Raw genomic sequence first — 15,923 nt, forward strand, 5'->3', positions numbered from 1 at the left:
AGTTACATTACAAAATTTTGCTACAAAACAAGCAAATAATAAGTTATAGAGCATATGCTTATACTCTCGGATTCGGACTCGGATCGGACTCCGTCGGACTTGCGCAGAGTCAAGTCCGATCCACCTCCTATTCGGATTCGGATATATTTTATCAGATTCAAATTCGGACTAATTTTAAACGGATTCGAATCGAATTTTTTCTTTTGAATCGGATCGGATTCAAATCAAACTCGGATTAAATTGTCATCCCTAGCTACGTGCCCACGGAATATTTTGGATTTGACTTGTTAGTGTTTACTCTATATTATGGCTTATTTAGCTTATCTTATTTTTACTTGTGTAATCTGATCCGGTATGATCTAATATGTTATAAGATTAGATCAAACTTTGACCTTGTGGGTAAGATAATAAATCAAGTGTGGTCAGATTCGTTATAATGTGTATTTTATTAATATGTACTAGATAATGCCCGAGCTATGCTCGGTTTTTAATAATGGTAATTGAAATTAAATATAGAAGTTTCATGAAAAATGTGGTCTAAAAGTCCATCATAATAGATAATTATGTGGTAAAAAAGTTTTTAGACACATTAATAATTCTAAAAATCTTTAAAAAAAAAAAAAAAAAGAGTTTAGGAGAGAAAATTCCCTCCAAAGAAACTTTTATGTAGTTTAGGTATATAGATATTAGATAGATGAGCTTAACATTTGAGCGGGAAAAGTTTTCATAAGGTAGCGCCGTGTGTACAACTTTTGGAAAAGATGACATCAACGGTTGCTATTTTAGTATTAGTTATAGATTTATTACATAGTAATATGTAATTTTCATGAAATTTTTCATCACGGAATAAAAGATATTTAGTGATAAAAAAATGCACATAAAACAATAGTCTAATATGTTTTTTTTTTCCTAATCTGACCTTACTTTTTCTAAAATAGTTGAAAAAAATTGAACTAAACAAGGCCTTAGTACACAAACCTATTGAACATCACGCCATCTCGATCTCGCATAATAACAATGTTTCTTTTTTTATTATCTTTTGTATAAAATTAAATTGAACTGTATGCATTACCATGTATGATGTAGGGTATGAGTAGTTCATGTGTTACGGTAAAAAAACATATTAAATTTATTGAAATACTATGGAAGATGCATGCAATAAAAACAAGTTTGATATTTTAAAAACTAGAATATGCCTATTGAATGGCCAATCAAAATCTTTTGGTCATAACATTATTTATTACAAATCAAGAGTAAATCTAATGGTGGCTCTTATTCATTTTCTACTTCTCTAATGACGTGCTTTATTTTAATATCCCTAATTAAACCCAGTGATTGCCCTTAATCATTTTCATCTAAGTATTTAGCAGTTAGAGGCCTGGGTTATGATGGCGTTTATAATATGCGAGAGTGGTAAAATGTCTTTTGGACTTTGTTCATATAATAAATTGCTATACTTATTGTGCATATTGTCTAGCACATTAGTTCCAACTAGCTCTAATTGCTACATCAAGGAAAAATAGCTAAGGTTCATGAATTTTTAAATGATTATTTTTTATTGTTATCACTGTTAGTTCTTTTGCTAAGCGTCATGATGAGTTACAAACTAGACAAATAAATGAAATGAAGCATTTAATTGATGTGGAAGGGGTTAAAACAGGGAAATAGTTGAACCAAATTGACACGTTGCAACGTCCTACGATACTTAGATTGAGCTCCCATTACAAATTACAGTAATTGTTTAATCCAATTTTCTTAGTCCTTGAGGAGATAGATATTGGTCATCCAGAATCATATTCACAATGCGTAAATGCTAAATATGCTTTAAAAAGTTGATAGCATTTGATTTCGTATTTATTTAAATTAACACTTAATGAAAGATCTTATGGGATATACAAATGGTCCTTCTTAAGTATTGTAGCATAGATCATAAGACATTATATTTGTTGGTACAAAGCCATTGATTCAAAATTTTAGAGATGATTTTTAGGAATCTGTTTTACAAAAATTACAATCATTTTGTATTTAACATGGTACTAAAAAAAGGGATACGCAAAGGCACCATGAGAGTGTACCATTGTTATTGGGTGGATGTGTTCAATGCAACAAAGGCATTATGACAGTATCTCATTGTAATTGGGTGGATGTATTTAATGCAATCATAGATTATCACTTGCAGTAACTAAATAGTCATTCTAGTGAACGAACTTCAAAGTTACTTACTTATTTCATTATTTGTCTCCTTGTAGAGAAACATTATACTAAAATCTTGTTTAGCCATTAAGGTCCCAATCGTGAGATTGTGGGTCTGACTCTGATACCATGTTAAATACGGGTTTGGGCTGCATTCGTCAAAGGAGAGTGCAAGTCCACCACTTTACAAGACCAAGGAAGTTCCACCTCAAAACCATATGACAATGAGAGGAGTAGCCCATTAGTCTTATATTGTGGTGGTAACTCTTGAATTCTTTCAATGTGGAATTCCATTACCACTACACTCTCCCTTTTTAGTGAATTAGTGTGGAACAAGAGAATGTTCACATGTGGATTGTTCCTGGGCTTAACAAAGTATAACTTGAACATTTTTATTGAGATATTTGTTCATAAGCACCCCATAAATGAAAGAATCGGACTTGAGTACCAAGTACCATTACTGATATGTGTAGAAGTTTTGTGGAAACTAGGAAGCCAATTGTTTAACCATTAGTTGACAGATTGATACAACAACTACAAAAAAGAGCTTTTAGGACAATGAAATTTGTGAAAACTAGTCTTCAAAATTAGACGGAAGATGACCTTTTTTTTTCAACTACTTAGCTTGCTAGTGTATATTGAGAAAGAGATTGCTAGAAAATTAGAAATTAATTCAATCATGGATGCCTTTTATTCTATGAAATCTAGGAGAGCTCATGTTGAGTGATTAATATATAATTTTTGTACTTCAAGCCTTTACAAACCTTTTTTATATTTTTTTGGTTAATGTTGTATTCATTATATGCGAGATATTATTTTTACTTTATCGATTAACTTACCCCCCTTTTTTTAAATACCCCACTGTTTAGGTCATCACCAGAACATAAATGAGAATGAATTATAATTGTGGGTTATCTATCATATAATTGCATAGTCAATTTTCAACTTTAACCACAACACTCTAAACTCTAAATCCTCAATTTTTGTTAACTTTATTTTTATTTTTATTAATTTTATTTAAAAAAAAACCTACTAATTTTCACCATAACTTCTACTAAACAAATTCAATAACTTCCATCATCATATTTACACAAATAAATTAATAATATTGTATGGAGTAGTAATAAAAAAACATTGATATATACGACTAATATATTCCGTGTTTTAGCATGAGTATACTCTAATTGTTAAAAATGTCATGTTTTTATGAAAAAAAATAATTACGTGATCAGAGTTTAGAAGTAGAGAAAGGTTCGTCTTCTCTCAAAACTGCAACCTAGTAACTCGAAAGTGGTAACCGTTGATATTATTTACATCCAACGGTTGACATTGTATGGTTGTCATTAATCTTTCCTGCTACATTCTCATTTTCATTTCCCCTCCATTTGGAGCCTTTCACTTTTAAGCTGCAAACCCCACTCTCTCTCCTCCATTGCAGCGTACTTCGAGTCCACCATTGAAGCGGCTTCAGAGCTTCATCTACTCGATCGAAGCAACTTCTGAGCATTATCTCCTCCATTGAATTAGCTTCTAAGGTGAGATGTTTTTTCCATTTCCTCTAATAATTGGATTTTCATTTTACAATCTAGGGTTTAGTTTCACAGTATTGTTGGTTTAAGTATCATTGTAGTCAATTAGGGTTCTTCTAAGGTGGATTATTGAACTGTTGGTTATAATTACTGAAGTTATGAAAGATCATAAGTAGCCATTTTGATGTTAGTATTTTGGTAATGTGCAATTTACAGTTACATTGTTAAGTGAGAAGAATTTTATGTGAATTTTTTGAGCCTAATTTGATGATTGAGTCAAATTTAGTTGCTAATGTGGTGCATTTTCGAGTCTGATCGAGTCCACGAGCCGAGTTTTTTTTAGACTATTATTGTGGCCGGAGCCGATCCGGCCTAAATTACACTGAACTCGAGCTGAGCGTACTATCCGAGCTCGGCTCGAAGGTCTAGCACCCCTATTGAATCCTCTGAGGTTGTGTTTGGATACTAAGTACTAGGATTTAATTTCAAATCCTACATTTTAAATCTGGAAATTCAGACACTGCTTATCAATTCCAAATTCTGTATTGGATAAACTATTAATTCTAAATCCTTCGCGACAAATTTGCTATTATTAATTGGAATTTCAATTGAAGAGTGGAATGTTTCAAACTGTCTATTTCACTTGGATAAATTTACGAAAGTAATGCTCTATCCTTTGTATTTCTCACTCCTCATACTCTGTTTCTCTTCATCTTCACTGTCATCGCGGAGCTTGAAATGAAGGAAATGATATGCTTCCAGGAAGATGATCATTCATACATTCATAGCTGGATTGCTTCTTCTTTGACTTTGATTTTTGTGGTGTTATGTGAAGATTACAATTCGTACGGGAGAGAGATAAAAGTTTAATTCATAAACACAGAATATACACTATTTTTGGAATCACAGTTATGAAGAGAGAGTTTATTTTAGGAGCTTTCATCGCTGCCTTGCCTACCTACCACAGTGACACAGTGAGTCAGGGCCAGAGATGGAGAAAGGGTGGGGGGCAAGATAGAAGATTAGTTAGCGGTTGGTAATTAAAATGACAGGAATCCAATTGGCATTTTAAATTATATACAAGTGTTTCTTTTATAGAAACATCTAAGAGTATGTTCCAACTCTGAAGATTATCAACACTAAATTTATCCAATTTCCGAATGTCTGATGAATATCTACATAACCGAATAGATCATTTAGAAGTTTGATGCTTAAGAAGGCCTTAATGTCATTGAACCAATTCAGCCTTTCAACCTAATTTCACAGGATTTTGTTTATAACCCTATACATTAGAATGGAAAATATTGAAATTGAACCTTTTCTTTCTCGTTGCGAGGCGGTCGCTGTTCTTGTTGTCAGGCCTGGGTACTGTTAGTTGTTGATTATATCTGATTTTGTTATTTTGATTTTGTTTGTTTTCAGTGGTACGCTGGTAGAGATACTGGAGCATAATGGATCAGGTTTCTCATCATTTAATGATTTGTATATTGTTATGATTTAAATAAATTTTGGAGGTCTTTGCCTGAATTATGAACTGATGTTGATGTGTATAGTATGAAAAAGTTGAGAAGATAGGGGAAGGAACCTATGGAGTGGTTTATAAGGCACGAGACAGGGTTACAAACGAAACTATAGCTTTGAAGAAAATCCGGTTGGAACAAGAGGATGAGGGAGTCCCAAGTACGGCGATCAGAGAAATCTCACTCTTGAAGGAGATGCAGCATAGCAACATTGTCAGGTATATAATTGTTGTATTATCAATTATGCAACTCTTACTTCACACAACTGTTGATGATGAAATAGCTAAATTTTGTTAGGTTGTGTTCTGTTGTGATGCTTCTAGGTATGAGTAGCTTTAGAATGTGGCAGGTAAATTAGTATTCATGTAAACACCCTTGTTTTTTTTTGTTTTTTTGTTTTTTTTTTTTTTTTAAATGTATTTACCGTGACAGTGGGTAATATATAACAAAGCCAAATAGTGAAATAGATAGCATTTGCATCTGTACACTATTCCTATGCGATAATTTTTTTGATTAAAAGAAAATCCATGACCATTTCTTGTTGCCAGTGAATGCAATATGCTGACAATTGAGATTTATGTTCATTGTTGTACATGTATGGCATGGGTCTATCCAGTGACTAGTGTCACTTGTGATAGTATTAATGAAATTAGACAGGTTGCAGGATGTTGTGCACAGTGAGAAACGCTTGTATCTGGTTTTTGAGTACTTGGACCTTGATTTGAAGAAACACATGGATTCATGCCCTGATTTTGCAAAGGATCCACGCATGATAAAAGTAAGGTCTTTTAACTTGTTGGAAAATTTTGACTTCCATGTTCCATTAAATTGTGATTCATTTTACCCTGGCTGCATATGTATTAGCTGGACTTTTGTTGTATCATTTGTGGGAAAGTTTTCTGGAAAGGACTTGGTCCTTTTTTTTTTTTTTTGGGTGAGAATAGTTTTTGTTTCCCCAAGAAGATTGCTTGTCCTTTTGCCTTTGGCTTTGGTTGCAAATCTCCCTCTCTTTTGTCTTTGACTTTAAAGAATAAGATGCCATGGCTTCTATTTTCATCTTTATGGGTTTATGGCATTGGTGCCAGACATGGGTTGGTTACTTTGCTTTACTATTGTTAACGTGTTTTGGGTGTTGCTGGAAAGCCTATTCTGCTTTCACTGACATTGAAAATTGACTTGTTTTCTGCAGAGGTTTCTATATCAAATTCTTCGTGGTATTGCATATTGTCACTCTCACAGGGTCCTGCACCGAGATCTGAAGCCGCAAAATTTGCTGATCGATCGCCAAACTAATGCGCTAAAGCTTGCAGATTTTGGATTGGCAAGGGCCTTTGGTATTCCTGTGAGGACTTTTACGCATGAGGTAGGGTAGGGCCAGGCTTTTAGTATGCTGGATTCTCTTATGTTGTACTAGTTAGAATGACATGCATTAGCAAGTGTATTTTTCTGTCCTTTGTATCCATAGAGATCATCATCCGTAGATTTCAACTATATAATTATACAAAAGCTTTTTACACCAGCAGCATCACAGCTGACCTCTGTCTAGATGGATTTACATTTCCCATTTCTAGTTGCTTAGGCTTCTTTTAACATGCATAACTAATTATACAAGCTCAACATTATATTTTATGTTCAGCCTAGTGTCAATTGATGACTACATACTCGCCCTACCTCAACCCCTAAAAAAAGAAGCTCTATCAAGGGTGGAAAACATGTATGTATAAGTATTTGTTTATTCATTTCTTTGAAAAGAGGCTTATATACTTCAATCATGAGCTAAATAAATGTTGATTTAACATGCATGCTACCGCTGGACAGATTTGCACTCTGAGTGATATGTGAATTCTTTGCAAATTGTGATTGGTTGAACTGTCTTCATGTCAGTTTAAATGTTTAATGGTTCTCTCTAGGTAGTGACATTGTGGTACAGAGCTCCAGAAATATTGCTGGGATCTCGTCATTACTCTACTCCTGTGGATGTGTGGTCTGTGGGTTGTATCTTTGCTGAGATGGTGAATCAGAAGCCATTATTTCCTGGAGATTCTGAGATTGATGAACTTTTCAAGATTTTCAGGTCTCATTTCTATTTATGCTGTTATCTCTGATTCTGTTCTCTCTCTCAACTTGAAATTGTAATCTTTCGTCCATAAGAATGGAGTTTTCATTGATGCTATATCATAATTCTGGAGACTTCGTTTAGATAGCAATCCATAGTTCAACATATCCTTGACTCTTCTCTGTAAAAGAACATATAGTAATGTTAGATTGCTTCCCCCCCCCACCCCCCCCCCCTTTTTTTTTGAACGTAAAGGTTGCTTCAATCTATTACAACTTTGCAAGCAATCACCTAAAATGCTGACATTCTTTCTTAAATCATCACCCTTCTCGGTGTCAAGCAAGATAACCTTACGCCTGTGAATTTATAATTGGTTGCCCTTGTCTCGATCATTTTTGCCGATATACCAATTTGAGCTTTAACATAATCCTAATTTATTTGTTTTCCTTGTGCTTTTCTGGGGTCTTTTATTTCTTTACACATCTGACAGAACTGCTTATAGATATTTTATTATTCAATTGTCGTTTTATAGGACCTTAGGTACACCAACTGAGGAGACATGGCCTGGAGTGACCTCCCTCCCTGATTTCAAATCTTCATTTCCTAAATGGATATCCAAGGTTTTGCCTCATTTTGTTTTGTTAGTTTTTACCCCTAACTTGTCTACTGTGTTTTTGCTAGAGTTACTCTCCTTTTATTTTATGTGTTGTAGGATCTGTCTGCAATAGTACCAAATCTTGATGCAGCTGGTATTGATCTTCTAAATGTAAGTTCTTACACATTATTCTCTGCTTGTTTTTGTTTGTTTGTTTGATTTTTTTTCCTTTTTCCAGTAACCTTTCCTTTTGTTTTATTCTCTTGTTGGAAAAGCCCTATTGCCCTTAAATATCCAAGTATGATATCTCTTCTTGAAACAATATGCCTGAATTTGCTTAAGCTTCATTGCTCAAATATCTTCCTTGGTTTATCTGTGCTATGGGCCCAAGTGCCCTGACCCTCCCTCTTTCAGGGCGTTTATCATCTTTTATGCCTCATCCCAAATGCACAGATCCTTTGCCTTTGATGGCATTTCAAAGCTCAGCTTGCTAACCTGTACTTTCGTACCCCTGTAGTATATCAGTTGCACTTGCACCAAAAAACCATGAATTTGGAAACAATTTTCTAGTCAAAAAAGCAATTTAATTGGGATACGAGAAAAAAAATTAGCTTCATCTTCCTTCTTTACCATTCTGAGTCTGGACTATTTTCCTGTGGGGTTCAAAGTTGAAGAAATAGCCTCTATCTCCTTTCATTTCCTGATGGTCTGTCTCGTGTAGCTGTTACACTGGTAGATTTGATTCACTGAAGCTTAAATATGATTCGTACTATTCTTTACACTTTTGCTTTGTTCCTAAAAGCATCACTTGCTGTGGTTGCTAGCTAAATTGAAACATGTCTAGAAGATTTCACTGGATGTAGTGCCTTGCTTATATATGTGTGTTTTGTTCCAGAAAATGCTTTGCTTGGATCCTAGCAAAAGGATTACAGCTAGGGGTGCTCTTGAACATGAATACTTCAAGGACATTGGTTTTGCACCCTAATTTGCCGTTTGCCTCCAGGTTATATTGTGTGAATATTGGAAGTTAAGGAAAAAAGTTCTGTTGATTTATTTTATGCGGGTGAAATGTGTGCAATTCTTGTAGATTTTTGTTTGACTCTATGCTTACCATTGTTCTTTGCCAGGACTTCATGTCGTGTAATTGAGTATTCTGCATTGGGATTGAGAACTTGTGCAGCCCCATTGCAATATGAAAATTATTCCCATCTTCCATATCACTCTTACTTTGCTTGAATGTAACCATTATTCCTCTACTCTCTTCCCCGAAAATTTTATCATTTACCATCATCATCTTAAAAAAAAAAAAAAAAAAAAAAAAATCGCCACTCTCTTTGATCTGCAGTAATTTTACCATTTTGGATGCAAATAAACTTACAGGAATACAGTTCAGCTTCTTATTGAATTTCTTGTGTAAACCATATTGACACAATATGCCAAAAAATGCTGGATTGTTGTTCAATTGAGATGCAATTTAACCTTAAGAAGAATAATGGTTGGTTGATGTATGATGATATGAACCATTATTAATCACGGTCTAACATGAGGCACGAAGTGGTGAGCTGTGGAGCTTAGAGTTAGGGGATATGGCATGAAGTGAAACGGCCTGTGGTGATAAGATAAATCACGCAGTGGACAAAACAAAATGTACATTGGCTAGGCATGAAACTTGATCTTGTGGGCTTTATCGCAATTTTGTTACCATTTATGTCAATAATTATCATGGAAAATCAGCTTAATGATCCAAAGTTTTCCCTTATAAACACCATTAAGCCAATGAGATGTGAGGCCTAAGAGTGAAGTCATTGGTTGTCCAAGCTAATGGCGGACATCAATTTTTAATTACTAGCTCTCCAAGTCATTCACGCTCGATCCTGATGCCCATTTGTACCCAAGTACTCTGATTGGTTGCCCAATCTTGGCCAAAGGTGGATCATACCATTTAAAAAAAAAATTGATATTTTTTTTTTTAAAGAAATAGTAGGAAATTCCTCTAGACTGTCATAAGCAACATGAAAAATGTTTGATTTGCAATCTAAATGTAAAGATAGAGATAGAGATAATGGGAAATGAGCACTAATGAAAACTTGATCCCAAGAGGAATTAAGGGTATTTATTAATAACTTTGAAAACATTAGGATTACCATTTGAATTATTAAAGGGTACACCGTGAATATTATAGGTTAACTATCCAATTTGTTCGATTTGCATCTCCTTGAATCCTTAATGTGTTAAATTAAGAACTTTGCACATGTGAATAAAATCTTGTAATTATGTAACCTATATAGTATATAGGGAGTAACTAGAGCTGTCAGTTTCTGACCTGAACCGTTAAACCCGACTGTTTCGAACCGATCCGAAAAGGAACTGAACTGTTTAAAACCCGTTTTTTGGAAATCGAAAACTGACCCGACCCAATTTTTTCCAAACCGAAACTGAACTAAACCGAATTTGTGCAAACCGTTACTAACCCGACCCGTTATCAAGCCAAACCGTTACAACCCGAAACTAAAAGCAACCCAAACCGATTACGTTTAAACCCGATAGTAACCTGACCCGTTTTAAACCGAAAACTGTTAAAACCCGATAAAAATCCGATAAACCTAAATCGTTCCAACCCGTAACCCGTTGTGACCGAACCGGTTATAATCCGTAACCCGTTGTGAACGAACCGTTTACGACCCGTAGCCCGTTATGACCAAACCGTTTAAAACCCGTAACCCGTTATGACCGAGTCATTTACAACCTGTTACCCAATATGTTTATGATCTAATCAGTTTCAACCCACTACTCGATAAACCCAACTTATTTATGACTTGACTCGTTCCTACCCATTATCTGACTAATTCGACTCGATAATCATCCGACTCAATTTTAACCCGATATGATTTTGATTAGAAACCCGTTTCAAATTGGGTAAACTCGTTTTCAAACCAACTAAGTTCAATCTAAACCAATTATAACCGATGGTTGGACCCGATTTCACCCGATCTATTTTGAACCGAAACCCATTTTCGAACCGACCCAGTTAAACCCAAACTGATTATGACCCGAACCAATTACGACCCGTCCTGATTAAGACCCGAACTATTTTTAACCGAAACCCACATTAAATGGGCTAAACCCGTTTTCAAACCGACCCAGTTCAACCCAAATTGATTATGACCCGAACCGACTAGAACCCGACCCGATAAGGACCCGATCCGAATAGAAACTGCAATTAAAAAAACCAAACCGAACTGGCCCGATAATTTTCAAAACCGACCCGCTTATTATTTCAATCCGTTATAAACCGACCCGTTATAACCCGAAACTGATAAACCCAACCCAAACCCGAACTGTTTAATGAATTGACACCCCTAGGAGTAACACATGTCATAGCTTGCAACTCTTGCACCAATTCAATAAAACACAGGAAATTGTCCCCTTTAAGAGAGCTGCCTCCTTCAATGCAACACTTTGATATGGAGTTTTAAGAAGTGTCGATTTACTAAATATGTTCTTTTATGTTCTACCTACTTACTATAATAAATAAAAGTGTGACTGTGTGCAAGATAAAGTACGGAATAAGAAAGAAAATATAAAAGGTGATTTTGTGTAAGAAAAAGTGAATAAAGTAATAGAGAGAGTATGGAAACGTGTATTTGTTCAATGTGCAAGATGGTAAAAAGAGTATACCATAAATAGAATGAAACAAAATGAATACAATTAGATAGTCAAGCACTAGTGCAAGTTTTAAATAATGCTTATACCTACAATGGGGAATGTGTTCATATTATTGCTAGATGCAAACAATTGCTCCAAAGGTTCACAGAACAACCCGATCGAGTTGATTCAATCCCCCCTATAGATTTAGGGCGTATTTTACATAATGATGTTGTAGGGGTGGCTTTGCCAGGACTTGTTCCACCTTAATTTTGTTTTTTCCCGAGGCTTATCCTCTCCTTCGCACCCAAAAAAAAAGTATTTCCTTAAAAAAAAAACAGTAGTCTTTTTTATCAAGTGTTCCAATTTAACATTAACACTCTTCTCATGCACCATTATGATCATTATTTGTGCTTTATACGTAAAATAAAATTTAATCAATGTTGTACATTAACAAGTATGACGGTCAAAATGGACATAATAAAAACGGAAGAAGTATGAGTAAGGCCCTATTCTTTTCACCTTAAAAAAATAATATTAAGTAAAAATAATTTCAGTTCAGTAAAAATAAGTTCAGTTCAGTAAAATTAATTTCAGTTCAGTAAAAATAAGTTCAGTTTAGTAAAATTCATTTCAGTTCAGTAAAAATAAGTTCAGTTCAGTAAAATTCAGTTTTCTTAAAGAACAATTATAATAGAAAATTAGTAAAAATAATTTCAATTAATTAAAAAATAATTTCAATTCATCATAGTTAAGGTGAATAGGACTAATTTAATGCTCGATCTCTGTATTAATACAAACTTCCACAGCAAAAATAAGAAGCTTAATCATCGTTTCAAGAAGTGTGAGATAAGAGAGAGATGGAATTAGCAAGTAGAGCAATGAACATCGTCAACAGATTGTTAAACAGCAACACTTTCGTCAACATTTGTTTACTGGGTTCTTTCACAGCTCTTGGGGTCAGGTCTATGAACCAAGAAAACTTAATTGAAGCCCTAGAATCCGAGAAACAAGCTATTGCAGACTCCAACAAAGCTATGAAAAAATCAATTTGGGATTGGAAACAGAAGCTTTACGCTGATGCTTCTTCCCCTGAAACCGCCATTGTTCCTCTTTCTCGCCTTAAAGCCATCTATGGTGAAGTTGTCGCCATCCCTTCTGGTATTTTTACTCTATTTTTAATCTCTGTTTATTTAATTTTCTGGGTGTTTTTTGGATTGTTTGTTTATTGGGTAAATTGATGAGAATGTGAATTTTTGATGTTGGGTTTTGTTTGGATTTAAAAAGGGTATATACTGATTTTGAAATTTTTTTGTAAATTGAAATGGGTGTGATGTAAAGATGGGGTCTTTCGTATAATCGATTGTGTGACATTGTATGATCGTGTCTAGGTTTAGTTATTGGATATCAATTTATTTAGGTGTTGATTGAAATTTGCGATTAGAAGTGTTGATGTTCGTGAATGTGTTTGTTAGAGGAGGTGGCGTGCGAAGGATTGATGATTGAATAATTTACTGAGAAATGTTAGCAAACTAATGAGTAAAGATGTGGCTAGTTTTAGGGTGATGCTATTAGAATATCGGGTTAGATGTTGAACTAAAAATTTGTGGCTTTGAGCTCTATGATTGGCGCTATATTGGGGTATGTACATAGACCTCAAAGGAATTCTAGGGTTTTTCGTGTGAAATTTTGGGGTTTTGGTGTTTAAATGAAGAAATTAGAAAGAAAGATATTTCGCAACAACTTAGAAGTATAAATACACCGAATCTATGTGCTACCTTATCAATCTCAACATCAAGTATTGATTAATGAAGCACGATTGACAATTTTCACTAACATAATCTAGAAAGGAGGGTATCTGTTGGAGATAAGAGGATCATAATTTATCATTATGTATCAGCTAAACATAATGATTTGCAGCTCAACACATGTGTATAAAGAGGCTATACTTTTGATTAAACCCAAGCGAACGCCTTAGACAGCAATTGGATCTTAAAAATGAATGGCTGAGATAGCTTTCAAGCAAAATGGAAAATGGAGCCAAACTAGGATTTAGGTGGTTTGATGAGATCATGCACGTTCTGGTTTTTATTGCAGAAAACACAACTATTAGAGCAGAAGTTTAGATGAGGAGAAACTCGTAGCCGCACACTTCTGGTTAATATCTTCTCTAGGATGCATGAAATTAACCCTCCATAGAGAGCCACTGGATGAGACCTTATGATACAAGTCATACAACTAGGGTAGTGATGCATCTCTTTTTAGCTATATTATGCTAATTTCAATGATTTCGCTCTTCTTTGCAAAATGGGTTATATTTGTTTCGACATCTGGGTTATATTTGTTTTGACATCTATGATTTAGTTGATCAATTACTTGAGAATTTCTGTATTATTTTCTGAGGATAGCAAAAGGTATAAGTTTATGAGATTTCTCCTTGATTGAGTTTATTGAAACAGGTATAACTTTTGGGATCTATTGTTCTATGTTCACTAAAACTCTTAAATTGTGGGTTATATCGGTGAACTATTTTAAGCCCGAATCCAGAAGTAATTTGTCCTTGTACTATTTTCTACATATTGTTGGTGATAGATTCCCTTCATATTGTTGGTGAACTATTTTCTTGTTTCATTGCTTTTGTGCGGAGCTCATCCGTCAAAAATAGATTATCTTGTGGGAGAAGAGCTGGTGGCTGTAACCATTTTCTTCTAGTCATTCTTTCCCCCTGCATATCTTTTAATGAACCACATTTCCATTTGCAAGAAAGGTCACTTTGTTAAGTCTTGGTGCTGAATTATGTTTTTGTGGTTGGTCAAAGCAATTGTTGATTCTTAAGAACAGTTGATTGATTGTGAGGATTAATTATCTATTTAGGTGTAACGTACTATTATCTAGACTTTGGAGCTCTGAATCCAGATAATTTTGAGGCCCAATAGATGTGGGAAAGTGGAGGAAACATAAGATATAGTAACTGGTGGGAAAGATATTCCATCAAGTAAAGATGCAGATCTGATGGAGATATTAATTTTGGCGATGGTTCAAAAGTATTATGGAAAAAAAGTGGTGGAAAAAAAAGCTTTTGATAGATGTTTGAAAAAATTGAAGATTACAGAGGATTGTCATTGAGAGGAAACTTGCTGGTTGAAGTCCTTTGAGAGATTATAGATGTGAAAAGAAAAGGGAGAGAAAGTAATAGAGACCTGGTACATGGGATAGCTGTCTTATCTTTGTGGATAGAGAATAATCTTGAATGGAATTTTATCGCATGAGGTCAAAGAGAGTAATTGTAGCCTCTGCTTCATGATGGAATTATAGAATAGTTTGCTTGGATGGAGCTATATTGTGGGCATATGCAGTTTTTTTGTGATTATGCTGTATAACAATTAGTTTTCTCTCTGTTGGCAAGACACTAATAAAATTATGAACTTTGTTGGTGACTTGGTAGAGCCTCATCATTTTTGTAATTGAATGCTTAATTGACAAATTGCCCCCCCCCCCCCTTCTCTTCTTGGGAAAAAAAAAGTAAGAACAACTTTCAAATACCTGTCTCTGTGGTTTGAGGCAGTGTGCTATCTGTTTTATTGCCAAGTTAAAGAAATTTCTAATTTGACTTTTTAACTCTTTTGTCACTCTCACAGATGCAGAGGAAGCAGCAGAACCATCTACTAAGCTTCTTATCTGAAGTTGCTAGCTGAGTTGTCGGGAGCAACATTTTAATTCATAGGAGATGGGGATTTACAATTCCTGTAATCAATGCTGCCTAGTATGCACAACGATACCTTTCATTTGTTGGGTTGCTGATATGAGGGATTTTTGTATATTTTGGAACTTGATCTTTGTGCAAAGATGCAGAATTTGGCTGCATTTCTTAAAGATTAGGTTAATCTTCCATATATTATACCAACGAGAACTTTTTACAATGGTATCGTGTTCATTACTTGATAGGCGTGATCCTTGTCCAAATCAAAGCAAAAGAGGTTCTTGGTTCTCTTGTTTCATTACTTATTTTAATAAGGAAAAAAAGATGTTAAATAAATGCAAAGGTTAACTTCATCCTGAAGGGACAATGAGTCCTGCAGAGTTATGCCTATGAAGTATTAACCAATAGACTATGTGAAAGTTACCTTTGTTACATATGGTGGATAAATCAGAAGTCAAATACTAAGATTTTATGATTGTTGGTGAACAAGGTCCCAATTCACCTTGGATCATTTGAGAAGATTATCTTGACTTTAACTAGTTCGGACCAGATCCAAATTTGAGATATACAAGTTTTGGTAAAATCCTAAATCTCAAGAGTGATACTATATATGGTCAATCTTGTTTTCATCATACGGAGTAGTTAAAAAATTAGCCAAATTTAAGATTACTTTCATTAAGGGGTC

The 15,923-nt window shown here is 34.6% G+C and overlaps 2 protein-coding genes across 2 annotated transcripts; both read left to right on the forward strand.

Moving 5' to 3' along the window:
• Positions 1-3,553: 3,553 nt before the first annotated feature.
• On the forward strand, positions 3,554-9,149 carry LOC110724634 (cell division control protein 2 homolog). Its single transcript, XM_021904060.1, has 9 exons — positions 3,554-3,728; positions 5,145-5,182; positions 5,276-5,460; positions 5,900-6,020; positions 6,432-6,605; positions 7,153-7,316; positions 7,831-7,918; positions 8,011-8,064; positions 8,789-9,149. The coding sequence occupies exons 2-9, from the start codon at positions 5,174-5,176 to the stop codon at positions 8,876-8,878; spliced, it is 885 nt and encodes a 294-aa protein (XP_021759752.1). The 5' UTR covers positions 3,554-3,728; positions 5,145-5,173; the 3' UTR covers positions 8,879-9,149.
• Positions 9,150-12,337: 3,188 nt separating this feature from the next.
• On the forward strand, positions 12,338-15,525 carry LOC110724635. Its single transcript, XM_021904061.1, has 2 exons — positions 12,338-12,699; positions 15,177-15,525. Exons 1-2 carry the CDS (start codon positions 12,399-12,401, stop codon positions 15,218-15,220), a joined length of 345 nt encoding a protein of 114 aa, XP_021759753.1. The 5' UTR covers positions 12,338-12,398; the 3' UTR covers positions 15,221-15,525.
• Positions 15,526-15,923: the final 398 nt, after the last annotated feature.

Source organism: Chenopodium quinoa, unplaced genomic scaffold (assembly GCF_001683475.1).
Source record: "Chenopodium quinoa cultivar QQ74 unplaced genomic scaffold, ASM168347v1, whole genome shotgun sequence".
NCBI classification, from domain to species: domain Eukaryota; kingdom Viridiplantae; phylum Streptophyta; class Magnoliopsida; order Caryophyllales; family Amaranthaceae; genus Chenopodium; species Chenopodium quinoa.

Excerpts from the sequence above, each read along its gene's own strand:
- LOC110724635 (XM_021904061.1), top strand. The coding sequence starts at position 12,399 with ATGGAATTAGCAAGTAGAGCAATGAACATCGTCAACAGATTGTTAAAC. Across the intron at positions 12,700-15,176 it reads AGTTGTCGCCATCCCTTCTG|ATGCAGAGGAAGCAGCAGAA; the intron begins GTATTTTTACTC and ends TCACTCTCACAG.
- LOC110724634 (XM_021904060.1), top strand. Across the intron at positions 7,317-7,830 it reads GAACTTTTCAAGATTTTCAG|GACCTTAGGTACACCAACTG; the intron begins GTCTCATTTCTA and ends GTCGTTTTATAG. Across the intron at positions 8,065-8,788 it reads CTGGTATTGATCTTCTAAAT|AAAATGCTTTGCTTGGATCC; the intron begins GTAAGTTCTTAC and ends GTTTTGTTCCAG.